Source organism: Thamnophis elegans, chromosome 7, assembly GCF_009769535.1.
Source record: "Thamnophis elegans isolate rThaEle1 chromosome 7, rThaEle1.pri, whole genome shotgun sequence".
Taxonomy (NCBI): Eukaryota; Metazoa; Chordata; class Lepidosauria; order Squamata; family Colubridae; genus Thamnophis; species Thamnophis elegans.
Genome location: NC_045547.1, coordinates 50,861,891 through 50,888,622, shown reverse-complemented (window position 1 = coordinate 50,888,622; position 26,732 = coordinate 50,861,891). Strand labels below are relative to the sequence as shown.

Genomic DNA, 26,732 nt, shown 5'->3' with positions numbered 1-26,732 from the left:
CCCATAGGGGGGCGCCTCCAGCTGTTTGCCTCTCATTGGGCCCGGACAGCGGAGGATGCCTGGGTACTTCAGACCATCAGGGAGGGACTCTCTCTGGAATTTATTCCCCCCCCCCAGGAATTTCATCAGGTGTCCTACCCCTTCCTGTCCTGTAAAGAGGGAGCGGATGGACCAGGAGGTTCTTCACCTCCTGGAGATAAACGCCATAGAGCAGGTGCCCCCCGGGCAGGAGGAGAAGGGTTATTACACCATTCTCTTTCTCGTCCCCAAGAGCTCGGGGGGGTGGAGGGCCATCTTGGACCTCAAGAACCTCAATCGGTTCATCGCCTATCGGAGGTTCAAGATGCAGTCCCTCCAATCCATCCTGGCGGGGATCCGCCAGGGGGACTTCCTGACCTCAATAGATTTGAAGGAGGCATACCTTCATATTCCCATTTGCCTGCAGCACAGGAGATTCCTGCGCTTTTTCTACGCCGGCCGACACTTCCAATACACTTCCAATACCTTCCATTTGGCCTGTCGTCGGCCCCCAGGACCTTCACGAAGGTTCTGGCAGTGGTGGCTGCGCACCTCCGGTGCAGACCCATATGGCTCCAATGCTACCTGGATGACATCCTCATTCAATCGTCGTCCAGGCAGCAGGCCGTGCGGGACCTGCGCATAACCATGAGAGCCCTTAGAAACCATGGGTTCTCCCTAAATCTGGAAAAGAGCCATCTTTCCCCCTCCACCAGAATCAACCACCTGGGGGCAGTGATAGATTCTTCCTGTTGCAGGGTCTTCCTCTCCCCAGACGGGGTAGTGGCCCTCCGTTCTCTAACACACCAGGTGATCCGTGCAAGGCAGTCTCAGGTGATTCTTCTATCTCAGCTGTTAGGGAAGATGATCTCCTGCCTGTCGATCGTTCCTTGGGCTGCACTCAAGAACTCTGCAGTGGCTGCTTCTACCCCACCAGAGGGCCAACAGGAGCAACTCGAACATGTTGATCACCGTTCCTCCGCCCGTGAAGAGGTCTCTCCAATGGTGGGCATCACGGGCAATACGCAAGGGCCACCTCTTCAAGGAACCCGACCGGGTGGTCGTCACCACCGACGCCAGTCTCTCCGGCTGGGGAGCGCACCTGGGCCATCTCGTGGTTCAGGGGAAGTGGTCCGCATCGGAATACTGCTGCAGCATCAATCTACTGGAGCTGAGAGCAGCGAGGTTAGCCCTCCATCACTTCCACCGGGAAGTTCGTCGACGGCACGTCCTGCTGATGACAGACAACGTGGCCACCAAGGCGCACATCAACCGCCAGGGTGGCACCCGGTCAAAACGCCTGATGACGAAAGCGGAAGCCCTAGGCCGCTGGGCGGAGCGCCATCTGGAGTCCATCCGCTCAGACCACATCTCGGGTGTAGACAACACCCGCGCGGACTGGCTCAGCAGGAAAACCATTGACCCTGCCGAGTGGCAACTCAATCCCGTCCTCTTCCGCCGTCTGACCGTCAAGTTCGGCCTACCCCAGATGGACCTGTTTGCCTCAAAAGAGAACGCTCAGCTGTCAAGGTTCCTCTCCCGCTTCCAGACTCAGGGGGCAGAAGGGACGGATGCTTTGCGGTGCCACTGGCCCCCGGGCCTGTTATATGCCTTTCCTCCGCTTCCACTTCTACCCCAAGTAATCTCCAAGATCATGGAGGATGAAGCGGAGGTGATTCTCGTGGCCCCTCATTGGCCCCGGAGATCGTGGTTCGCTGATCTGGTCAGCCTGTCGGTGTCTCCTCCGTGGCGCTTTCCTTCGGATCTGGTCTCCCTTCGCCAGGGGGCAGTCATACATCCTGACCCCCAGTGGTTGCAGTTGGCCGCCTGGCACTTGAAGGGGACCTGTTGAGGAGCGAAGATTTTTCGGACGAGGTAATACGTACCATTCAAGCTGCTCATCGTCCTTCCACGACGAGGATTTAAGACGCCACGTGGGTCTCCTTTGCCAGGTGGTGCGAGGAACGACTTTTGGACCCGGTCAGGGCGCCCGTGAAGCGCGTTTTGGATTTTCTGCAGGGGGGACTGGACAGAGGCTTGTCCCCCAACACTCTGCGTCGCCAGGTGGCTGCCTTGGCGACGGTTTGGGCTGGGGACTCTTCGCTAACCCTAGGCAAGGTTCCCAAGGTGCGCATCTTTTTAAAAGGCGCCTCAAATCTACACCCACCCACCGTCCACCGTTATCCTTCCTGGCAGCTGTCCGTAGTACTCCAGGCACTCACCACACCACCCTTCGAGCATCTCAGCTCTATTTCTCTTCGCCATCTGACGCTGAAGACAGCCTTTTTGATTGCTATCACCTCGGCACGTTGCATCTCCGAGCTGGTGGCCCTGTCGATGCGTCAAGACCTCTGCATCGTCCATCCCGACAGGGTCATTTTGCAGCTTGATCCTTCCTTCATCCCGAAGGTCAATTCTCTCTTTCATAGAGCACAGGAGGTCATCCTCCCTAGTTTCTGTCCCCGCCCTTCCCATCCTCGGGAGCGCTCGTAGCATACCTTGGACGTTAGGAGAGCCCTGAAGGCCTACCTTCATCGAACATCGGAGTTTCGGCAGTCCGAGGCCTTGTTCATTTCCTTTCAGCCTGGCTCTCTGGGCAAGAAGGTCTCCTCTTCCACTGTGGGGCGCTGGCTCAGGGCATACATAGCCTCCGCTTATGAAAGTCAGGCCAGGACGGTCCCTCGAAACATCACGGCCCACTCAACAAGAAGCGCCACCATCTCCGCAGCCTGGGCTGCCCAGGCCTCAATCGAAGAGATCTGTCGGGTGGCGGCATGGTCTTCACCTTCTCCGTTCGTCAGGGACTACAAGCTGGATGCCTTCGCCTCCGCTGAGGCAGCCTTCGGCAGGAGGGTGTTACAGGCGGTGGTTCAGACGGATGAGACCCGGGACAGTTCTTCTACCCGCCTTGGTGGACAGTAACTTGGGTATGTCCCATACTTGGACTCTCTAAGCAGTGTGCAGGAGAAAGACCATTGGTTCTTACCTGAAGGGTCCTTCTCTGCACACTGCGGGAGAGTCCAACCCACCCGGCTGTCCCGGGGGTGATAGTGCCATCATCTAGTGACTCAGAATTGTGACTTGTGTGTCCTCTGGACTTGATCTTGTCTCTTAGCAGGACATCTTCACGGATTTGTACTCTACCTTATTGTGACATCCTCACGGACTTGATACTTCCATTTTTTCTGGAGAGACGTGGCCACGCAAGGAGGCGTGGCCAGGAACAGACTTCTCAGTCCAGGGCAAGCAGACTGTGATAATACCCATACTTGGACTCTCCCGCAGTGTGCAGAGAAGGACCCTTCAGGTAAGAACCAATGGTCTTTCTCTTCTGTGGAGAATTCAGTCCATTGACATTCCATGTTAAAATCTTAGTTGTCATCATTGGTTGCCTGAAGCTTTTTTAGAGCCTCCTGCATGGCCTGTTTAACCTTTGGCCTAGCTCCTCCCACGGCTTCTGAACTTGTTGCTGTAACTCCTTGATCGATGGCCGGTGATTGTTGAGGTTGTTGCCTTTTAGCTTGTTTCTCCATTCGTCTGGTAGTCATACGTTTAGGTCTTTGTTCCATAACCCCTTGCCCTTCTACGGGGGAGAGATGGTCCATCTTATCCGGTAGTTGTGTGGTTTGCTGTCTGTCTTGTCCTTCTTGTGATCTTTCTCCGGATCCAGGTGGTGCAGGGTGTCCCACCTTCAAAATATTGTGATAAAAATCTCGAGCTTTCCATACAGAGTTAAGACGATATCTTTGCCTGTCAAATGTAAGTATAATACCAAATGGTGCGTCCCATCTGTACTGTATCTGACGGTTTCTGAGTTCTTTCACTAAAAAAGCATAGTCTCTCCTGGCTCTTAGCATTTGAGGTGGTATTTCTTTCAAAACAGTCAAATCCTGGCCCCCAATTTGGAGCCTAGTGTTATAAGACTCTTGTAGTATCGTGTTTCTGAGCTCTCTTGTAGTAAAATATATAACTATGTCTCGGGGGAGCTGCTTCTGTTTTGCCACCCAAGAATTAACGCGATAAGCTTTATCGATGTGCCAGTCAAAGTTAGACCCCGGTCTTCCCACCAGACAATCAAAAGCTTCTGAAAGAATCTGTTTCAAGTTCTCCTGTTTATCCTCACACAACCCCCTTACTCTTAATGCCAGCTCCATCTGCCTGTACTGTATTATAATAATTTCTTTTTCAGCGTTTTCAACTTTTTGTTGCACCACCTCAGTTTTCGATGTCAAATTGGTATTAGCTTTGTTAAGATCCTCTAGACTGTCTTCAATTCCAGAAACATGTTCTGTTAGTACAGTTACAAGTCCCAGCATCTCATCTTTAATTTTTGCAACCCTGGCGTCAATTTTACCATACAAGTCCTCCTTAAGTTCTTTTATCTTCTTTTATCTCCTCTTTAAAATCTCTAAGTCTATCTTCAACTTTGATTGTCAAACTGTTAAAAGTTTCAAAAAAAAATTCTTTCGTTAGCAAATCTCCAGTAGGAGGCATAGAGGGTGGAGGCTGCGACTTTGTACCAGGTATTGGGGAGGTACTTCTGGGGGCTGGACGGGGTTTCAGACCAGGATTTAGTTTTGAGACCATTCCAAGTTTTATCTTTAAGCAATTAATCAAACTCTACTGGCCCGCTATGCAGCTATGGAAAGAGGTATTAAATCACCCCTTTATTAGCTCCGTAGGACTTTTCAGAAGGTTTCAGAAAATAAACATTGTAACGAGGCAGCTCAGCATATTCATCGCCATTTTAGACTTCTCTATATTAGAAATATATATTAGCAAAATTGATAAAAGAGAGTCTTGTAGAATCTTGTAGAAGTGAAACTAATTAGTAAAAATCTGCTGGCCGGCTATAAGGCAGAGTGATGAGTCACTCCTTTCCTTTGAAGTTTTATAGCTGTTCTTTACAAGAAGATTAAGAAGGTGAGCGTTGTTACGGAGAATTCACCGTCGCCATTTTAAAAGCTTTTTTTTTTTAACAAGCCAAATTAACGAAGGAAGATCTTGTAAAAATGAAGCTAAGATTTAAATAAACAAATGAAGTTCTCAAGTACAGGCTCTGCTTGTATTAAAATCAGATAGTTCAGATGTTGTTCTAAGTGGGAGGATCTTACTTTGTGCTGCTGCGAAAAGCAGCTGGAGATTCCGGCACAGAGATGATTCTGCCTCGGCTGGCCCCCCTCTCTTCGCAGACATAAAAGCTGCAAAGAACAAATAGTCACTTGCCCAGCTGGATCTCTCTCCTTCCCTTCTTGCCTGAAGGATAAGGTATCTGTCAGATGTCTAAACAGATAACGCGAACAGGAACTCGGGAGCAGCTCTGTTAAGCTGCTACCATCAGCAAGGTCCCGCCCAGGAAGTCTGTTTTGAATTCTTATCAGAGATTTATGTTTATGGTATTTCTGGGCTCGAAGACAGTTTGAACTGAAAACTGATAAAGAAAAGCCTTCCTTTTAAGTTGCCTGCCTGCATTTGTTAACAAGCTGTCAAGGGGGGGTCAGAACAGATTGACTCCAGCCAAGACAAGCCTTAATCTCAGTAATTATGGAGCAACTCATGGCGGAAAGTAGATTAATGGCACAGCAAATAACAATGTTGTCGGACCAAATTCAGCAGTTGCAGAGAGCTGCAACCCACCCACCCCCCAGCCAAGGCGGAAGTGCCCAATAGCCATGCCAGATAAATATGATGGAAGTTTGGCAATGTTTACAGCATTTTTGGGACAATGCCAGCTGTTTATTAGCCTGAGAGCGGAGGACTTTCCCACTGACCGGACAAAGGTGGGATTCATGATCAGTTTGCTTTCAGGCATGGCTGCCCGGTGGGCCACGCCCTTGTTAGTGCAACAGAGCCCTCTGCTGGATGACTTCCAGGGCTTCTGCCAGCATTTCAAACGGATGTTTGAAGATCCGATCAAAGGGGAAACAGCTGCCAGAAGTTTGAAACCACTGCAGAAGGGAACTGGGTCATTGCAGGAATATGTGTCTGAATTCAGGCTAAGTAGCCAAGATTCCACATGGAATGAACCTGCTTTAATGGACACGTTCCAAGATGGATTGTCTGAGGCCTTGCAGGATGAACTGGCGAGGGTGGACAGGCCACCGACGTTGGACGCGTTGGTCCACCTGTGCCTCCGGATAGACGCCTGGCTGCAGAGGCGAAGGCCTCGCCGGGTATTCCAGGAAACCACCAGCATGCCAGTTCAGCAAGAGACTGCAGTGGACTGGGAGGAGCCAATGGAGTTGGGTGCTGTCCGACCTCGGGTGTCACGGACAGAGATGGACAGAAGACGTGGGGAGGGGTTGTGTTTTTACTGCAGGGATCTTGGACACTTGGCAGGGAGCTGCCCCAAGAAGAACAGGAGGGTTGCGCAGACTACAGCCGTCCCTCAGCAACGCGTGATCAAGTCGGACAATCAGCACGTTGGTGTGGCCAAGATACCCTGTTTGCACAAGATAGCGTGCGTTCGGGGTGTGTGGAGTCCCAGGGCGGATGCCCTGCCGAGTAAAATAAAAAACTCCGATCCCGCGAACTCGCTTCCACCTCCGACTGTTCTACCCGTTGCAACCTGCACTGCCGTTTGTCATCCTGTGAGCATGTAGTCTTTGGTATGGGATGCGCAGTGGGGTGACGAATGGATGGAGCGACAAAAGGCGGAAGTGAGGCTGGCGTTCCCATGGACTTTGGAAGGGGACCTTTTGAAGTGTCAGGGCTGGTTCTATGTTCCCGCAGGGCACATCCATCGACAGGTGCTCTCGCAGATTCATTGCGCATCTGCATCAAGACATTGGGGGTTTGTTCGGACGTTGCGCCTGGCCTCCCGTCAATTTTGGTGGCCCCATCTGAAAGGTGACGTACGGAGGTGCGTGCAGTCATGTGCCCAGTGTCATTGGGCCAGGTCTACAAAGAGAACTCCGCCGAGATTCCAGTCTTTGTCGACTACGGTTCCCGCAGCATTGGACTTTGTCTCTGAGTTCCCAGTGGGGTGCCGGGGTCTTGAACCGTGTTCTGGAGGGGCCGTCATCAACCCTTCTGGGCTGCACCCCGAACATTGAAACCGGGGAAAGGGCTCTGCGGGAGGGGATTGCGTGGTGGCTCAGCCAAAGTCGGTAGAGGTGCCAACAACCTCCAACAGAAAGGGGGCTGGTGGGTCGGCCTTGCAGAACGTGGAGGACCCTAGACAAGGAGTTAAGGTTCGGCCGAAGTCGGTAGAGCTGCCATCAACCTCTGACAGAAAGGGGGTTGGTGGGTCGGCCTTGCAGAAGGTGGAGGACCCTAGACAGGTTGTTACGGTTCGGCCAAAGTTGGTAGAGCTGCCGTCAACCTCTGACGGAAAGGGGGTTGGTGGGTCAGCCTTGCAGAGGGTGGAGGACCCTAGACAGGGAGTGAAGGCTCGGCCGCAGTCGGTAGATCTGCCATCAACCTCCAACGGTAGGAGGGGTGGTGAGTCGGGCTTGTGGAGGGTGGATGTCCCTGGATGGGGTATCGACGCCAGGAAGGGCGGAAGGAAACATGGTGGCCACTGGATACCGAAAGAGTTCCGATTCAAGGGGGCTATGCCTCCAGAGGTTTGGGATTCATGAAAAAGGCACCAAGGGAAATGGGTGCGGGTCATCTTGGGGACACGTCATCCCGACCATTGGACCCCGGGGAAAGGGCCCTGCGGTGGGGGATACTGTTGTGACTCAGCAATTCTGCTGAGAGTTTTTTCGAGATACAAGATTTAGTATGCAGCTGGAGCTTGTGGGAGGAGGTTTGGAGATAAAAGGAGAGATGCTGCCACGCCCCAGTCGCTGGAGTCAACGTTCCTTTGTGTGTTCCGTGTCTGGTACAATATTGCTTGCTTATTACTCGTGATTATGCCTGTTACATTTGGATAAATGTTTTGGTGTTTTCATGTAAATCTGATCCATGGAGACGGTGGAAGAAGGGCAGCATTTGTAAGAGCTTTTGTTTTGAATTCTTATCAGAGATTTATGTTTATGTTATTTCTGGGCTCGAAGCCAGTTTGAACTGAAAACTGATAAAGAAAAGCCTTCCTTTTAAGTTGCCTGCCTGCGTTTGTTAACGAGCTGCCAAGGGGGAGTCAGAACAGAGATGTATATCCGTAAGGAGGAGTTCTGTACAATTGTTACTAATCCACCAGCAGTCCTGGATTACGGTGACCAGAGGTGTAATGAGAAAGCATTAGCCAGCATAATCTTGCTTTAGAAGACAGTTAGCTGCTACACATGAGAAATCTCCAGTCTGCTAAAGATTTCTGGGAGGCGTTGCATAGTGTGTATGTGAGAGAGACTACTAGCAGTAAGGTGTTGCTAACTAGGAAACTGTATAAGGCACAGCTCAAGCTGGGAGAGTGTATGTCCACACATTTGCAGACTGTTAGAAGGACATTCCTTGAGTTGGAAGAAAGGGGAATGACTTTTACAAGATGTATGTGGTTCTTAGTTTCTTGGACAATTCATGGGATGTTCTTGTGACTAATCTACAGTCCATGCAAGTACAGGACTTAACCATTTCATATTTAACTGGTCGGTTTTTGGAGGAGGAGCAGAAACGGCTAGAGAGGAAAGGGAGGAGAGAGCTTTCAGCACTGACCAACATCTGCAACAGTCCAGGATGCCAGCAGAGCAAATTAGAGAATTCATTTTGTGAAGAGATGCTACACGTGTGGTTCTACTGAGCATTTTCAGAGATGCTGTCCTGAGAGGAGGAACCAGAGGAGCAGCAAGACAAGGGTGTGGATCTAAGCAGCAAATGTGGAACAGTTCTCCAGGGTCATATTCCCTGGCAGCATCAACAACTGAACACACCAGGAACACGTGGTTGTTGGACAATGGGGCGAGCCAGCATATTGTTAACGATCCACATGTGTTTTCTGGTTTGAAACCAGCAAGGCAAACGTGGATTAGTCTGGGTAATAGACAGAGAACTGCTGTAAAAGGGGAAGATAATGTGTATGTACCAGAAATATATGCTACATTGTACAACGTGTTATATGTACCTATTTTAGAGCACAATTTATTGAGTATATCCATGTTAGACAGACAGGGTTACGAAATAGTATTTGCTGGGGGACTATAGACCATTAAGAAAAACAGACTGGGTACTTGAGAGACCGCCTACTGCCAATTACCTCCACTAGGCCGATACGATCGCATAGAGTAGGCCTCCTCCAAATTCCATCAGCCGGCCAATGTCGGCTGGCAACTACCCGGAGGAGAGCCTTCTCGGTGGCTGCTCCGACCCTCTGGAACAAACTCCCCGTGGAGATTCGTACCTCACCACCCTCCAGACCTTCCGCGTAGCCCTTAAGTCCTGGCTGTCCAACAAGCCTGGGGCTAAAGATTTCAACCCACTCAAATTGTATGACTGTTGTGTTTTTAATGATGTATCGTTTTTATGTCTGTGACTTGTTTGTCCTCCCTCCCCTTGAGTTGTGAGCCGCCCTGAGTCCCCCCAGGGAAAAGAGCGGCATACAAATAAAGCATCTCCATCTCAATCTCTCAATCTCTCAGACAGGTAGGTGCACAAGGGGTTAAAAAGGATGGTCTGTATGTTCTGGGAATGCAAGAAAACAATTGTGCATGTGTACTTAAGAATACTCCTACACATGACAATTGTATACACTTATTACAAAGAAGACTGGAAGTTTTAACATATAGAAAAAGATGCCAGACCCAGCTAGGTGGCAAAAGTCAAAGCAGTGCAAGAGGTATTTAGAGTGTGCTGTTTGTGAGGAGACACATTACATACAGGGTGTATCCTGTGAGTAGGAAAAACACAAGGCAAGCAAACAATGTTATACCTAGGAGACCTGAATGGTGCAAGAAAGTTATACCTCTTGGGCTGGAAGAAGGCGGGGCTTAGCAGTGAGAAGACGGACTTTCAGGCAGTTCCTGAGAGGACCATCTATACCGGGTCATTTTGGACGATTCGTTTCGAATCTAAGCTGTCCCGGAGAGACAGTGACATGGTGGGAACTCCAGTGGTCCCAGAGATGTTCGCAAAATCTCTGGGAACCTAAGGAAAGCCCTCCTAATCCAGTGATTTCCGGATCAGCCGATGCTGACTACAACTGCAAAAGCCCAGAGAGAGAGTGGATATAAGCATGTCGTTTGGTGTGAGTTTTAAATATTTTTTTCTTGTTGGAAAGAGAACATTCTAAATTTGGAAACTTAGTTTAAAATAAGGCTGACTAGTGAGAAAAGCAGCGGGGATAAATGTTGCCATTTGAAGTTTATTTTTCTGTTCCTTTTTTTTTATCTTTGGAAGCCGGGCTGGACTTTCCTGTAATTTAAATCGGCCTCTTCTGTTCCTCCTTTTTGTTGTTGATATTTTTAACTTTGAATCTAATGGGGACACTGAATCTTAAACTTAAAGTGCCTTGAAGATCTTTTTTTTTTCTGTTTTCTTCATTCCCTTTTAGCCTTTTTGATGTATTTTAACAATTAGTAATTAACAAACGCCACGGACAGGCTAAAGCAAGCTATAACTACAAATTACAAGCTAACACTGCCATCTTGTGGACTTGAACTTTGTTATCAAAATCCCCCTGTAAGGCATTTGATTTACGTATTTACGCAGCTGGAATCTTGCTAGACAAAACAGCAGAGCTGAGAGTGACCTTGGAAAGACTTTTATCTTAGGGGGGGGGAAAAGAGTCCAAAAAAAAATCATTTGTTTTAGCTTGTTGGCATTCTTTCATCTCTCAACACCATTTTCACACCATCTGCTGTGGAGACATCGACACTGATTTTTTCTTTTTGATCATCACTATTGACTTTTTGATCTTTTACTTTTTTTTCTGTTTGATTATTCTTTTTAACCTTTGGATCTTTTTTTTTTTTGACCCCTGACTATTTACATTTTTTCTGCTTTTCTTTTTCCCACTTGTAGCTGAAGCACCTCTCCTCCTTTTTTGGAGGGGGGGGTGTCTCCTTTTGTTTTTACCATTTTACATACATACATACATACATACATACATATATATATATATTACATATATATTGACGGTAAATATCATTTGAAGATGTAGAGGTTAAAACACTTGTAACCAAACGACATGCTGCCATGTGATGATGGTTTCTTTCTTTCTTTCTTTCTTTCTTTTTTCTTTTCTTTTTCTTTTCTTTTCTTTTTTGGACTTTTTTGTCTTTTTTGGCTTCCCCTCCTTCCCCCCCCTTTTTTAAACCCTAGCTTATTGTGGTGTTTATTAAATATACAACAGAGAGATATGGGATGTATAAACTTAGTAGGGATGCACCTGTGATCAAATGACATATTGTATGTGATGATGGGTTCCCCCCCTTTTTTTTCTTCTCCTTTTCCCATTGTTTTTTTTCTATTGTCATGTGATGTTGTCTATGTAATAAAAAAAATTAAAAAAAAAAAGAAAGTTATACCTCTTGAGCGGTTCACTGCAAGTGAGGTTAGAGTAGGTGGTATCATAATGACCCTGTAATCACCAAGAGATTTGGTCATTGCCTAGGAACGAGATAAATGGGGGAAGCCGAAGTTAAAGAGAAAGACAGCTAGGCAGATAAACTAAACTGAAGAGATTGAGCTAAGTGTAAAGACTATGTCAAAGCGTTTGGATTATCAGATGTATAGCTTTAACGGGAGGAGTATCAGGTACTGAGGATTTAATAGCTGTCAGCTGATGTAAGGTTGTAAACTGTAATCTAAATAGATTGCAATGAGAATGATTCAGCAATACAGGGATTGTCTATTTAAGACTGATGGGGTCCACAAAAGTCATTTACTCCCTTTAAATGTGTCTATATATACAGCTGTGTGAAAACGTTGTGTAAGCTTTACGGTTTACAGTGTAAGCTTTACGGTTTACAGTTTATGACATTTTTTGAATAGGCCATTGATTTTATGATATTTTATACTAATGCTATGAAAGTATGTATATTTAAATAAATACTGGTGGTTTTTAAGTGAAAAGCATGAGCTTTTTGCAATTTGGTGCTGTTTTGGATGGGAATTGTGAATTTTCTTGCATGCTTACAATGCATGCTTACAATGACTATGAACACAGATTAATTGATGCATACCCAGTGGCATATGTGTTGCAATTACTAAGCCAATGCTAGTGTTTTGTTAACATTTTATTGTTTGTAGCCCTGGAAAAGAAAACCGTGTTTAGGGTAACCAACATGGTTACTAATATGAAATTGGCCAACTCTTATTGCTTATCACCAGGCGGCATCACTTTCGGCATAGACTATATAAGCCTTTGCACGTCATCTTTGGTGACAATGTGGTGCCAGGCTGCAATATGGATTCAGTCAGCTCCTGCTTGGTCGTTGGATGTTTCTTGCTTATTTCGTAACCAATTTTGGCCCGCAAGTTCTCAGTTGGGTTCAATCCGGGCTCTGAGCTGGCCAATCCAGGAGTTGAACACCATGCTTCTTCATCCACTGCTGGACGGACTTGGCTCGATGGACAAGGAGCATTGTCATCCTGGAAGTAAAAGTCCTTCCCTACAAGTTGCTGAACTGAAGGAAGCATGGTCTTTTCCAGGACTTCAACATACTGCTTGGAATTCATAATTCCCTGCACGATTTGTATCCGATCAATACCAGAAGCAGCGATACAATCCCAGATAATCATGTGCAATGGATGCTTCCTGATAGATTCAGGCAGTACGGCCTAAATTCTTCAGCTGGAAATCTTCTGACATACTTATTACACGATTCCCAGTCAAGTAGAAATTGCTCTCGTCACTGAAGATGATCTTCAGTGGTCCACTTGGCATAGTTCTTGGCCCACGCACGTCGACGAGAGTGGTGAACGTCTGTGAGTAAAGGTTTACTTTGAGCCCTGCAGCCTTTGAGCCCTCTGGCAAGCAGTCTGCGATGCACTGTGCTTGTGCACACTTTTACATCCATGTTTCACCCTAAATTCTTGTAATCTGAGGTGAGGTGAGCTTCTTGTCAGTCATCAAAATGCATTGCAGAGCCCGAACTTGCTGTTTTGTTGACTTTCTTGGTCTTCCAGAGTGGAACCTGTCATCAACTGAGCCAGTTATTTGGTATTATTCAACTACTTTGCTCACTGTGGTGCAATGGCATTTCCACTCTCTTGGCTATTTCTGTACGGAGTAACCCTCTTCATGAAGCACAATGATGCAATGCCACTGCTCAGTACTGGTGAAAGCAAAGGCCTTCATCCTTGCCCGCAGCCAGAGCTAAATTAAATTTCTCGATGCTTTTCATGCCTATTTAAGTCAGAGTATGACAAACATTGATTGGCTCATAGATTTAGCCTCTGTGCATTTTGATTGGTCAGCCAAAGCTCGCTGCTGATTGGCTACTTTTGATCCTACATTCTCAAAAATTCAAGTTGTGTTTGTTTTAGCACATAAACTCACTCAAAACCTTAAAAAGACTTTGGTTATATTAATAAAAATTATGCATCTCAATCCAACTACAATTTTTTTTATCAAAGTACTAATTTTGCGTGGTTTCTATGAGTGAAAAGTTGATTAAACATGTAAATACAGCTTAAAACTGAAAAGCGTACAGGACTTTTTCACACAGCTGTACGTGGTCATTAGAGGGTGTTTCTCTCTCTCGTCGTGTATCTCATTCCTCTCCTTGTGTCCGTAACTGAGTGGTAAGGGATGTATGTCTGTATATATTGTATATAAACCGCTATTATTATCTAAAGGTCTGTGTGCTGTGTTGTTCTTCTGGGTTTATCTCATAAGAATATCACGTTGCCAAAAACTCTGACAATAATGATTATTTTTAATGTACTATGGTATGCAAAGTTTAAATGAAAATTGAAGGTATGTTTTAATAAACATTGAAATAGCAGGTGTAAGTTATGCATTTGAAACTGCATTTTCAGCAAAGAGTTTCATCATAATTGACCATTTTTATCATGTGGACTATTATCTAATAAACCAGATCTTTTATCTTATTTATTGTTCTAAAACTAAACATAAGAACTACTTTAGAGATGATGTTTTTCAAAAATAAAATGATAATGCGTTAGCAATAAAATTATTTATTATACATTGTACTATAAGTTCATGTCAGAATATCCTTTTGTAGAAAAATCAAGATGGATGGATATAGATATAGATACACACATACACACATACACATTTGTATGTGTGTGTATGATTAGTTAACTTTTGAAGAATTGTGTAAAATCATGTATAAAAATATATTTCAGTTGTAACTTTTTTCCTACTTTCACAATGTTTAACATCCATTAATAGGTACGCTATCTCGGGGACAGCTGTATAGCAATATGATATTTCTCAAGTATGAGAAGATATATTAAAATAATTTGATATCTGGGTTATATTTGCAGCTTCATTATAGGTGTTGACTTATTACTGTTTTCTACTATTTAATTTAGTTATTTAATTGGGTGATTAATTATAGCATAAGTAAATAGAGTACTAATCTAAATGTGTTATCAGATGTCATTTTTATCATAAATATATCTTTAGTATTCTTGATTTGGGTTTTCTTATTTGCTTGCTTGCTTGTGTTTTCTCTCTCAATTTCAAAGCTTTGAAAGAGAATAGCTCAGAAGTGGTTCAGCCTTTTCTAATGGGCTGTGGAACAAAAGAACCAAAGATCACTCAGCTGTGTCTAGCTGCTATCCAGAGGCTCATGTCTCATGAAGTTGTTTCAGAGGTAAGGTTAAGGTAACCAGACTGATTTTATACAGTGGAAATTTTTCATGGTATTTAATGTATTATTTAGTTGTGAGCAACCAGCTTTATTTTCTTATCAGATAGATGAGTTTGTTTTGAAATTAAAATTGGAGAGTACAACTATATCTGCTGGTGGGAGCTGCATGATAAGAAATATAAGAAATTGTACTAGGTTGCATGTTTTATCTATATACTGATTGAAGCTATTATTGATGCTAATATAACAGAAGCCATAATTTTGAAACACAAAGAAGTAGGAAAAGATATGCAAGGCTGTTGGGAATTTTCTGTCAAGACCAGCATTGTACTAAGATTATGATTTTTTAAAATACTACTAAGGTTGAAAGCTTTAAAATCATTTATTTAAACCTATTTATAAGATCTTTGAAAAGTATTAAATAAAAGTTAATAATGATTTAAATTTAAGAAAATGTTTCTCTTTAACTTATAAATGTACATACTTGGGGAACAATCTATTATAACAATAGCAGTTAAACTATATACCACTTCATAGTGCTTTACAGCCGTCTCCAAGCAGTTTACATAGTCAGCATATTGGCCCCAACAATCTGGGTTCTCAGTTTATGAACCTCAGAAGGATGGAAGGCTGAGTCAACCTTGAGCTGGTGAGAATTAAACTGCCAAAATGCAGGCAGCCAGCAGGCAGCAGAAATAGCCTGGAGTACTGCCTTCTAACCACTGCATCACCACAGTTCATAATATTAAATAGTATTCAAGATTAAGCATACTGTATTTTATATTCTTAGAAATTAATTTAATGATTCTAATTAGATCTGGAAACTCCATCATTAAGCCATGTAGTCATAAGAAAACAAACAAACAAACCCACCACATGACTGCATTGTTTAATGATGGCAGTTTCAGCAGTCCCAGTTGCTGTCGTTGAGTAAGGACTATGTGAATCATTAAGCAAGAACCTCATGTGACTATAATTTCATGCCAGCTTCTGCATTGACTGTTTGTCAGAAGCTAGCAGGGAAGATTGCAATTCTCCAGTAGGTGGAGACATCATCCAGGCATGGGTAGACTCCGTCAGGATCCAATACAACTGGGTCTACAAGTATTAAAGCCATGCCCATGAAGCTCCTCCCCAGAAATAGACTCAGTCGATCCTTAATTAGCTGTGCCTCCCTATTTCTCCTTGCTGATTTTCCTTTAAATTCTCTACAAAATCCTCTAAACCTCTTCAAACTTCTAAATTTGGCTTCCTCCCAAATCGTTCTCTATCAGGCCTTTGGCTCTCTAAGCATTCCTGCCTTTCTGAGGCTTTTGCCTCCCTCTGGTTTGGCTGCCTCAGCAGCTTACAGCCACGTGGCTAGCCTATGAGGTTTGCCTCAGGCTCTTTGAGTGCCGCTCGTTGCTGCCCGCGCTGTCCGAAGGAGTTCCAGCCTCTTGCTGCTGGCCGTGCTGCTGAAAAAACGCCCAAGCCTTTCAAAAGGCATTCTGCCGCAGCCGGATGCCTCAGGAACGATCGCTGCAGCTGCACACGCTGGAGAAGCCTTCTCTAATCGCGAAGGCCACAGAAATCTCATTCCGAGCCCCCACAGCCTCCTCCTTCAGCCCCTGTGGCCTCTTCTCGCGCTGGCATGCTTGACAGGCAGCAAAACTGCTGGGCGACAGGCTGCTTAGTGGGCTCACCACCTTAGCCCTTTCTCAGGCCCGGTCTACTTTCTGAGGCAGTTATTTTGAGCGTGAAAAAAAGCACCGGCCATTTGTTTGGGCGGGAAGCCTGCTGCAATCGCTTTACAACATCTCTTCAGCTAAAGGAGTAATCTTGAGTATGGCAAGTAACGGACCCTTTCCAAGGGGGGTGGGATTTGCCCAGTTCTGTTGCCCCCATCAGCTCCAGTCACCTCTGAGCCTAAGGGCAAAAAGAGAGGCCATTCAAAGCCTTCTTCTACCAGTCCTACCAGGCCTCTAAGCCTGCTCTCCCTCAGGAGACCCAGGAAACCCCCTCTCCTGGTGCACCTACTGACAAGGCCCTGATCCTGCGCCACAAAAGGCCACTTCTAAGACCAATCATTGCTGTACTACTGTCCCTCTGCCCAGGGTTTCTCCTCCATTAATTTCAACCCTATGGAGGACCTCTCCACTGATACTGATGGGGATGTCTCCCCCCCAGCTTCTCCTTTGAACCCGGAGGATGGGATTGGATTTCAAGGGGACTCAGATTCTGAAAGGAATGGCAGCATCACCCCCAACATTGATGTGGGTTCCCCTGTCCCCAGGGCTGTCACCATCAATCCTGATGATATGGCTGACATCATAGCAGCTGCCATTGAGCGGGGCATCGCTGCAGGCCTTCAGCATCCTGCTGCTGCCACTCCTCATTGCTCCTCTTCCAACAGACCTAAGAAGGGTCGTTCCAACCAGGCCCAAGGGGCGGCTTCTGCAAGCATCTTTCAGCCACTCGCTGTGGATACTGAGGAACAGGTCTCCCGTGATTCTGATCTGTCAGGATGAGGCTTGACCCCTGCTCCTTCTGCCTTATTGGGTCTTTTTAAGCCTGCCTTATTTCGTTCCCTCTTATTCAAGGCCAAGAAAGTCTCTGGTATCCCGGCCTGTTTGAGGACCTGTCATAACTACTAATTCAGTGCCCTTCGAGGTTTGAATGGTAGCTATACAACTGATCATTAAGCAAGGATCATCTGTAGAAACCTCACCTAACATTATCCTTAAGTACACATGAAAATATCAAAAATAAAATAGGAAGCAAAATATCTAGAGATTTAAAAAACTAATACCAATTTAAAAAGTGAGCCTCTGTATATAGGCATTTACAGTAATTGTATGTCTCATTTCTTCCAAGGTTGCTGCTGGAAATGTTATTAATATGCTTTGGCAACTTATGGAAAATAGCCTTGAGGAACTTAAGCTGCTTCAACTGTTCTTGTATTACTAACAACCAATACCGTTGTCCCACGATGAAGTGCTTTCTAAGGTAATGATTTTGTGCTCGTCCAGAATTAATTAATGACAAAATGACATCAAATAATTTATCCGTATCAGAATGACTGGGTCCCTGAATTTCTCTGGCCATCTTTTTTTTTTTTTTTTTTATTAAATGTTTTTTTAGTTTTAGTTTAAAGCTGATACAACATCTTCTTAATATATCAATCAATTACAGATAATACAGAAAAAAAACAAAGACAACAATCAGAAAAACAAAACACAGGTATCTATTATGAAAAAAATAGGAAGTATATCAACTGGTTACAACATGTTCTGGTGCTTCTCTTCGATTGACTTCCATTAATTCAAATATCTTAACTCGAATATTTGCCATATCAACATCATTATACCTCCGGTTTATTATTATAATTATTTAACATCCTCCATCCTTAGTTATACTAAGGAATTAGTCCATAACACATGCTGGCAGTTCATTTACTTATTTGTAAAGTCCTCTATATATATATATAATATATGTCTCTGGCCATCTTTTATGTACAATCACAGCAAGGGAAATCAACAGACTAAATTTCATTCTATTATAGATTTTTATGCTACTGCTGCAATCTTATTTAAAAGGTTTCGCATCTTTCTTTTTCTACTCTCTAAAGTCTTATATGAACCTATTACTAACCAATTGCATGAATATTTTAGTCATGAGAAAAAGCAATCCATAACTGTAAATGTTTAACATACCTGCCTTAGCTACTTTCTTTCCTTAAATAAAAGATATGGTTTCTGGATTGTTGTTGTTATAACCATGGCAAAGTTTTAAAAATCTTGAAATCCATTTCAGGCATAATTTGCCTGATTCGGAGTCCCTCTCAGATGTAATTCAGAAAGTAACAGCTTTATAAGACTTTCCTAATGCAATGCCTTTGAGAGCTTTTGCACAGTAACTCCAGAACTCTATGCAGCATGCATATCTAATGTCTAATATCTGAGCAATGTTTGCTAGGCATGCTAGCTTGGGTTGCAACAATCCAATGATCACTAACACAGCCACACACAAACTTTAAGTATAAATTCCCTCTAATAGCTGCCCATATTTTTGCAGCCCAAGTATGATATACTCATGTCTGCATAGGAAAGGGGTAGGTAAACCAGGCAGCAAATGATAATTAGAGTGCATTTGGATTTATTTTGATATCTTAAAGCCATATTCAATTTATTTCTGTTTTTCCTAGGATTAGGCTCTATAGTAGAAAGCCTACTTAATTGTCTCTTCATAAGCAAATTTTTCCCCATAGTCTAGCATCCATATTTCCTTCCTTATTGTATATTTTCTAATAAAATAATTGCCAGTGTTTAGTGCCAGTTTGTGTCTTTTTTATAAAAAGCATAACTGGATGTATACATGTATTTTACCTATACCTTTTACTCCCCTTGCTGCTGGGGCACAGGACATACCGTGGTTCCCTCCCAAAATTACGACATGTCCTGAAAATAAGACCATGCCATATTTTTCCTGTAGGCAAAAATATACGCCCATCCCCATAATAAGCCCCCTGACACCCTCCCTCCAGCCAGGCAGAGCGCCACTTACCAACCTAGCGATATCCCAAGGCGCAAAGCTGTAGGAGCTGGGGGGGGAGGGGAGGGGCAAGGTGCTCACATTGCTTGACGCCTTTGGGATACCGCTAGGTTGGTGGGTGGCGCTGTGCCCAGCTGGAGCGGGAGGTTGCCAGGTGGCTGCTCTCATGAGCAGCCACCTGGCAGCGCCCTTTCCAGCCGGCAGAGTGCCACTCACCAACCCAGTAATATCCCAAAGGTGCTAAGCCACATGGCGCTCTGCCTGGCTGGAAAGACAGGTTGCGCAAGCACTTGTTCTTGCCTCCAACTTGTGCGCCTCCCTGCCTCACCATGCCCAACTCTCCCTGCAGGGGCTGGGCCAGGTTCGCCACTGCCACCCCCTGCTGCCGGCCGCCACGCCATCTCCAAGCATACCAGCTTCCAAACTCCGGAGATCCGCTGTCAAGTCTTCCGGCAGCAGCCGCTCTGGGACTACCTTCTATGGTTGTGGGCTGGCTGTTGGAAGACTCTGGTATAGAGTCTTCCAACAGTTTGCCCCTGAGCCTGTGCCCGGCTCTTCGGGCACCTGCTCGCAAGAGAGCAGCCACCCGGCAACCCCAAACCAATACCCACCCCCGATAATAGAAGGCCCAAGCAAAAATTTGGGGGGGTCAAAAGACAATAAGACCCCTGTCTTATTTTCCAAGAAACATGGTATTGATATCTGGTTCAACTTGTGAATTTTATAGGGGTGAGAAGAGGGGTGTCTTTTAAAGTTTTCACTGAGGGCATTTCTTCTTCCACAATGAGGAGAGTAGGGTAGAATGGAGACAGAAGCAGGGAGCCTTCCTAAGGTGAAGAAGATCATTATAATGCACATAATACCAATGTTATCTTTAACATAGTTTTCTGGAATTAGTTCAGAAAAACATTTCATTTTATTTTATTTATTAAACATGTTGACTCATCATCTTACAGCATTAAATTATAAGTACAAGAATTATGACATTTCTCTCTAGTAATGAGAATGTTTTTCTGTTGAATATGAGAATGTTTTAATTTTTACTGTTTAGGGCAATTGTTCTTTTTTTTCGATTACACTTTACAAAAGATAATATCACCAATAATACTGCAGCAGCCACAGTCCGCAGGTAGTTACTGTTGTTTTGAAAGAGTGGTTGCCGAAGATGAACTGGTATAAAGGTGCGTATGTCTTGTAATATAGTATATTCAATTTTGTCTTAGGCATATGCTAAACTTTTCTTTGAAAGCAATTATTAGAACTCTAGTAAAGATAGTGACAGAGAAGATGATCTAGGATCAGAGAGAAGTGCATCCAGTCTGTTTCTTAGTTTTACAAAAATAAAGATACTTTAATTTTGCATACATGCATACTGCACATACCCATGCATTTATATAGTTAACTCATTGCTTAGCAGTTGTCATACAGAAACTTCAGTTTGCAATTAGTTGGCGGATTCATGTCTTGATTACTGTATATCTCGAGTATAAGCCTAGTTTTTCAGCCCACTTTTGGGCTGAAAAAAGCCGCCTCGGCTTATACTCGAGTCAGTGAAAAAAATTGCCCGAAATGGAGGAGAAAAAGGGGCGGGGCCATGCCGCTGGGTGACACTCGTGAATGGCCCAGTGCCCCTGTGAGTTTCCCCTCCCTCTGTGTCAGTTTGCCGCGCAGCGCGCACCGCACCATCCCCCCTCCTCACGTTCTAATGTAATGCAGGCTGTCTGACGAGTCCCCTTCCTCCCCCTCCTGCCGCTCTGCAACGATGTCCCACCTCCTCCTTGTTATGGCAAGCAGCCACATAGCGATGTCCCGCCTCCTCTGGTACAGTGATCCAATGATAGGAATCACTGTGCCGTGTGTCTAGGAGGCGGGACATCGCTCCCCCGCGGCTGCATGGGACATCATCATCACAGCGGGACATCAGCATCATGATGTGAGTGAAGTATTTCATTGAATACACCGCTAGTTTACTGTTTTTCTTTGAATAAATATTCAAAAACATTATTGGTATCTATTTTTATTTTTGAAATTTACCGGTACTGCTGCATTCCACCACCCTAGGCTTATACTCGAGTCAATAACTTTTCCAGTTTTTTGTGGTAAAATTAGGTGCCTCGCTTATATTCGGTCGCCTATACTCGAGTATAGTACGGTACTGATTTTTTGCTAGATATGTATACTTTTCCTACTTAGCAGGAGAACAAGCAACCATAAGAAGAGATAGACCACAGCTTCTTGCAAAACATTTAATTTATGAATCAATGTAGGGAGAAGAATGTAGTATTGTTCAGTTTTCATAATCCAACTATTCACTTTATATTTCTGAATTGCATCTATATTTAATATAGGTTTTGTTGAGAGCCAGTAGGAAATCAAGGAAATAGTAACAGAAGATCTGTAAGCACCTTGAAACCATGTGCTAAAGATGCATATATGCTTTTTCAGGTATTGACACTTCATTTTTTTAATTTAGTTTTTTTTTCTGTTGCCTGTTTTATGTAAATTGGTCTCCACAAAAATTATATAGCTAATTGGAGATGAATTGGTTGTGATGAAATATAATCACAATAAATAAATAAATCAATGCAACAAATACAATAAATAAATCAATGCAATAAATCCCAAAGCAATATCATTTATCCCAATGCTAATTTATGTGAGAAAGTCTCAGCCTAGGGCAAATCACTTTTTAAAAAAATCTTACTAATACACTTGCAAGGACTAGTCCAAAGCAGTCAGGATTCAACACTGATATGAAGCACACATGCATACAATTTCCAGTACTTAGGTCTGGTAAAAGGTATTTTATAATTCATGAAAATATTGATAGCTATTATGTTCCTTTATTTCCGTACCAATGAAAATAAATTCACTATGGTTATCAATTTCTGGTACAAATCTTTCTTAGGTTAGTGGTTATGGAGTAGTCAAGAACATACATTATCAAACTCTCTTTTCCTCTGTCCAATATTCATATCCCAATATAATAAAATGATAATATTTATTGAAATAACTGTAGAGAATAAAACTATTTTTTCTCTCCTCTAGAAGATAGATACTGGATGGGAAAATTAAATTAACCCTTTAGCCCTAAAACATCTTCCTATATTGTAGAATTTCAGCATTAGTTAAGATAAACAGACTTATTATTTGTTTAAATTGAGAACATATTCAGAACTCATTATACTCGGGAAATGTGCCTTATTTAAAGATACTTATCAAATTGAAACTGTTTTATAAAACCAATTTAACATGCTAAAAATTGGATATATAAATAAAAAGTCTTAAATAGACAGAATGTTCTTGTCTAAGTTGGAAAAGAAACAATCAATGGTTTATATCATTAGAGCAAAAAAATACAATTTAATAAAGGCAATTTTATTGCATTTATATGGGATAATTTTAGTCATTTTGGCACTATTGACATCTTTAGGCTGATATAACTACTCTCTTTTATTTACCCGATTTCAGGGAAACTAATTTATGACATTTGAATTGGTAATGAATTATTAACCCATGGCTTCCAGTTATTTACATGGTGATTATAAGATATGGAAAGGCAGATTATATGCTTTATAATCAGCATGAATATTTTACAGAATTATCCATAGGCTCAGAATTATTATTGGCAGATGTCATAATAAGTAAATTTGTTTAGTCCTATCAGGTCCACCATCATATCCTGCCATTCTGTTTGAAGGAGATGACATGCTTTGGATGCTTCCACTTTTGCCTGGATGCTTGGGAATTAGGGAGGGGAGTTGTTTTTGGAGCAGGACTCCCTCCCAGCCAGTTTCAGCTGAGAATTGACCTGTTTAATCTGCCTAGCACGTCAGCATATCTCAAAATATCCTCTGCATTACCTGACTGCCGGTGGTCTGGTCAGGGGGGTTGGTTTTGGGGAAACGTAAGAATTGATTTATGTTTTGTGTGTGATCTTCAGATTCAACATGACTTTACTGCAACCACTTTCTCTCAGTAAAATTCTTTTGATTCAATTCAACAGATTCAGGAGTTTTACTGTCCTGAGGGACCAACTGGGGCAGGTCCTTACATAGTCATTCTTTCCTCTTTAAAAAGAGCAGAACTTTATAGTTTTTCCAGACTGATTGTAGTGACAAAGATACAGGTAATTGTTTGTTTGTTGTTGTTTGTTTTAGGATCTTTGTCAACGAGTTAATGCTGATGCCCCTTACTGGCTTGTAGGTATGACAGAAATGACTCGAACATTTGGTTTGGAGCTACTTGAATCAGTCCTCAATGATTTCCCACAAGTATTTTTACAGGTAACTTTTTATTTATTAGTTGTAGAAAGAAGCTGATAAGATTTCTGATATGCAAGTTTAACTAGCTATGTTTAGACTTAGAAATAGGAGTAGGCTGGAAAAGATATTATGCTGTTAGAAAGTATCTGTTAACATTCAAATATTGGCAGTCTTAATCATATTTAGATAATCTAGAAGGATCAAACAAAATTAAACAGTCATAACTTAATATCATTTAATTTCATTTCCCCCCATTTTACCTATAACATTTTTATCAACTCAGAATTGGTTAGATAAGATCATATGTGTTTTGATATACCTATGCTTCTGAAGGTTAAAAAATATTGAAACATATGTACTTATGGCTGTTTTAGAATGTTAATATCAACATAGCATTCCTAAGATTACTAGTGGTTTTTTCTACTAAAATGTACCATTTTAACGTTCTTTTTACTTTCAGCATCAAGAATTTAGTTTCCTGCTGAAAGAAAGAGTTTGTCCACTAGTGATTAAGCTCTTCTCACCAAATATCAAATTCAGACAAGGCTCTGGAACTTCATCTTCACCTGCACCAGTGGAAAAGCCTTATTTTCCTATTTGTATGCGCCTTTTAAGAGTTGTTTCTGTATTAATCAAACAGTTCTATACTTTGTTGGTAAGAATGCAATTTTAATATTATTGTTCAAATAATGTATTTTAAATATCTTGTGCACCAAAATGTGATACATGCTATTTCTGTTCTTTATACTTAAGTCATCCTGGGTCATTTTCAGTTCAGCTCTATGCAAATCTATTCAGAAGTACATTTCAGAGGGTTATGTTGTAGACCATTCTATGTACAAATTAGAATAAAACTTTATGAAAAATTACTCAATTATTTTTTAATTGTTTAGAAATGAGTTTTCTTAATCCTGCTTCCCATTAAAACTGAGGTTGTAGCTAAGTTAACATGTAAGTAACAGTAACCTATTGCACACATTAATCTAAATTAGAATTATTGTCTCTTAACACAGTGGGTTTTTTTGTTTAGGTAACCGAATGTGAAATCTTTCTGTCATTGCTTGTAAAGTTTCTGGATTCAGATAACCTCAGTGGTTAAGAGCTGTTGCAGCAGAATCCATACACAGACTTTGTGTGCAACCACAACTGCTAAGGTAGAGGCTTTTCTTGAACTGATGAAACAAATTAAGTGATTTTTAAAAAATAAAATACTTAAATATTTAGTGATATTCTTAGAATTCTTGCTGGGTGTGCCAGAAAATATTACGATGCCCAGATATTAAAATCTATTTTGAATTATTGAATTAAAAGCTCTGCTGTAAAACATGAGGTATTTTTCCTAATTTTAATAAACATAAGGACAATTATTCTAAAGTATAGAGTCACAAATTGTTTATTCAGTAGATGTTTGAAAATAAAAGTAATAATTGTTGTACTCATATTTTTACCAGGTCATTTTGTCAATCTTATGATATGAAGCAGCATTCTACCAAAGTATTCCGTGACATAGTGAATGCTTTGGGATCATTTTTCAATCACTGTTTCTTGTACCAAGTACAGGAAGTGCCTCAGCTACAATAGCCAAACTGGTAAATGGAATGGAATGTTTTAAATGGTTTATTCAAGGACCATCTTATTTCAGTATATATTAGTTTTATTATTATTAGATTCTGCTATAACTTTTTTACTTATATGATTGTTCATTTACATTTTTGCATAAATAATTCATATTTGATAAAAGGGTAGTCTATGATCTTAGAATATGCTTTAACCTTTTTAGAACTCTGAAGAACTGTGATAGCTTATATCAGGGGTGTAAAAACTCAATTTTATTGAGGGCTGTATCAGGGTTGTGTTGGCCTTGGGAGGATGTGGGGCACGGCCAGTGGCATGGCCAGTTCATCATCACTCATGTCAGGGCTGGGGGGGGGAATCCATTGTCTTCAGTAGAGGAAGGCAAGAGCAGGGTGGAGCGCAAACCCTTGTCTACCAGAGGAGCCTCACCATCCCTCTCAAGGCCACATGGAGGATCCCCAGTGAGGCTGCCTGGAGCCCTGGGCAGTGAGGGCAAGTGCCCAACCCAGCCCTTGAGCTCCCTAGACACCAGGACCCCACAGCCCAGCCCAGTCTTGCTTCCCCAAGGGGGTGCCTACTTGTGCTAGCTGCCTCCTCAAGGCTACTTCTGCTATGCTCACTCTCCTTGGCCAGGTTGCTCATGGCGTGTGCAGGAGGGCAAAGTGTGTGGGTCAGGAAGGCCCACTCCCTCTCTTACCAAAGCATCCTCAGCTATAGGATGGGAGACCACCAGGAGAGGAGGGGGCAAGGGGATGGCAAAAGGGTAGCAGGGCTGCTGGTGGCCAAGTGCTAAGGTAGGACTTCACTCAGACCTTCCTCCCTCTCATAATCTTCCTTCCCTCCTTCCGCTTCCTCCTTCCCCTCTTCATCCTCCTCCTCCTAGAGCCGAGGTGGCACAGTGGTTAAATGCAGCATTGCAGGCTACTTCAGCTGACTGCAGTTCTGCAGTTCGGCTGTTCAAATCTCACCGGCTCAGGGTTGACTCAGCCTTCCATCCTTCCGAGGTGGGTAAAATGAGGACCCGGATTGTTGTTGGGGGCAATATGCTGACTCTGTAAACCGCTTAGAGAGGGCTGAAAGCCCTATGAAGCAGTATATAGTCTAACTGCTATTGCTCTTGCTATTGCTCTCCCCTTCCTCCTCCTATCCCTACCCTTTTCCCTCCTTCCTTCCTCCCCCTCCTCCTCTTGTCACTCCCATCTCCTTTCTTCATCCACACTCAGGAAGGATGAGAGAAGGGGGAGAGATTGGCAGCGCTGCCGATGGCTGTGCTCCTAGCAGCTGTGGCTTTCCCACACGGGGGCTGGAGTGTGATCAACCTTAGATCTGACCCATGTGGCCAACCTGGAACCAGCGAGCCCCCCACCCACCCGCTGCGTCAGCAAAAGGGTGTCTCATGAGTGGCAAGGCCAGCCCGGCAAGCGGAGCATGGAAGCAGGTGGCAGCCATCTGGGCCAGAACACGGGCCTTGTATTTGACATGTCTGGCTTATATCAATAATTAAAGTTTTCACTGTTAAAGCTATTGTCTAATTCAGTTCTGGGTCATGTCAGTATTATCTACATATTGTAGGACTATAAGAAGTGAAGATTGAATCATTAGTATTTAAAGTTTCTCAGGCTTTTATTTGACTGCATAACACAATATATCACATTATTTTTTCTTATGTGTTTGTATAGGA

At 43.3% G+C, this 26,732-nt stretch overlaps 1 protein-coding gene across 1 annotated transcript in view; it reads left to right on the top strand.

Annotated features, from left to right (window-relative positions):
• MON2 (MON2 homolog, regulator of endosome-to-Golgi trafficking) overlaps window positions 1-26,732 on the top strand; it is a 99,106-nt gene that overhangs the window by 20,923 nt on the left and 51,451 nt on the right. Inside the window, 12 exon segments of the mRNA XM_032222129.1 lie at window positions 14,557-14,684; window positions 17,535-17,683; window positions 20,263-20,352; window positions 20,354-20,392; window positions 21,560-21,656; window positions 23,372-23,497; window positions 23,937-24,131; window positions 24,507-24,558; window positions 24,561-24,630; window positions 24,928-25,004; window positions 25,007-25,065; window positions 25,218-25,221. Of these exon segments, the coding sequence (XP_032078020.1) occupies window positions 14,557-14,684; window positions 17,535-17,683; window positions 20,263-20,352; window positions 20,354-20,392; window positions 21,560-21,656; window positions 23,372-23,497; window positions 23,937-24,131; window positions 24,507-24,558; window positions 24,561-24,630; window positions 24,928-25,004; window positions 25,007-25,065; window positions 25,218-25,221 (1,086 nt within the window).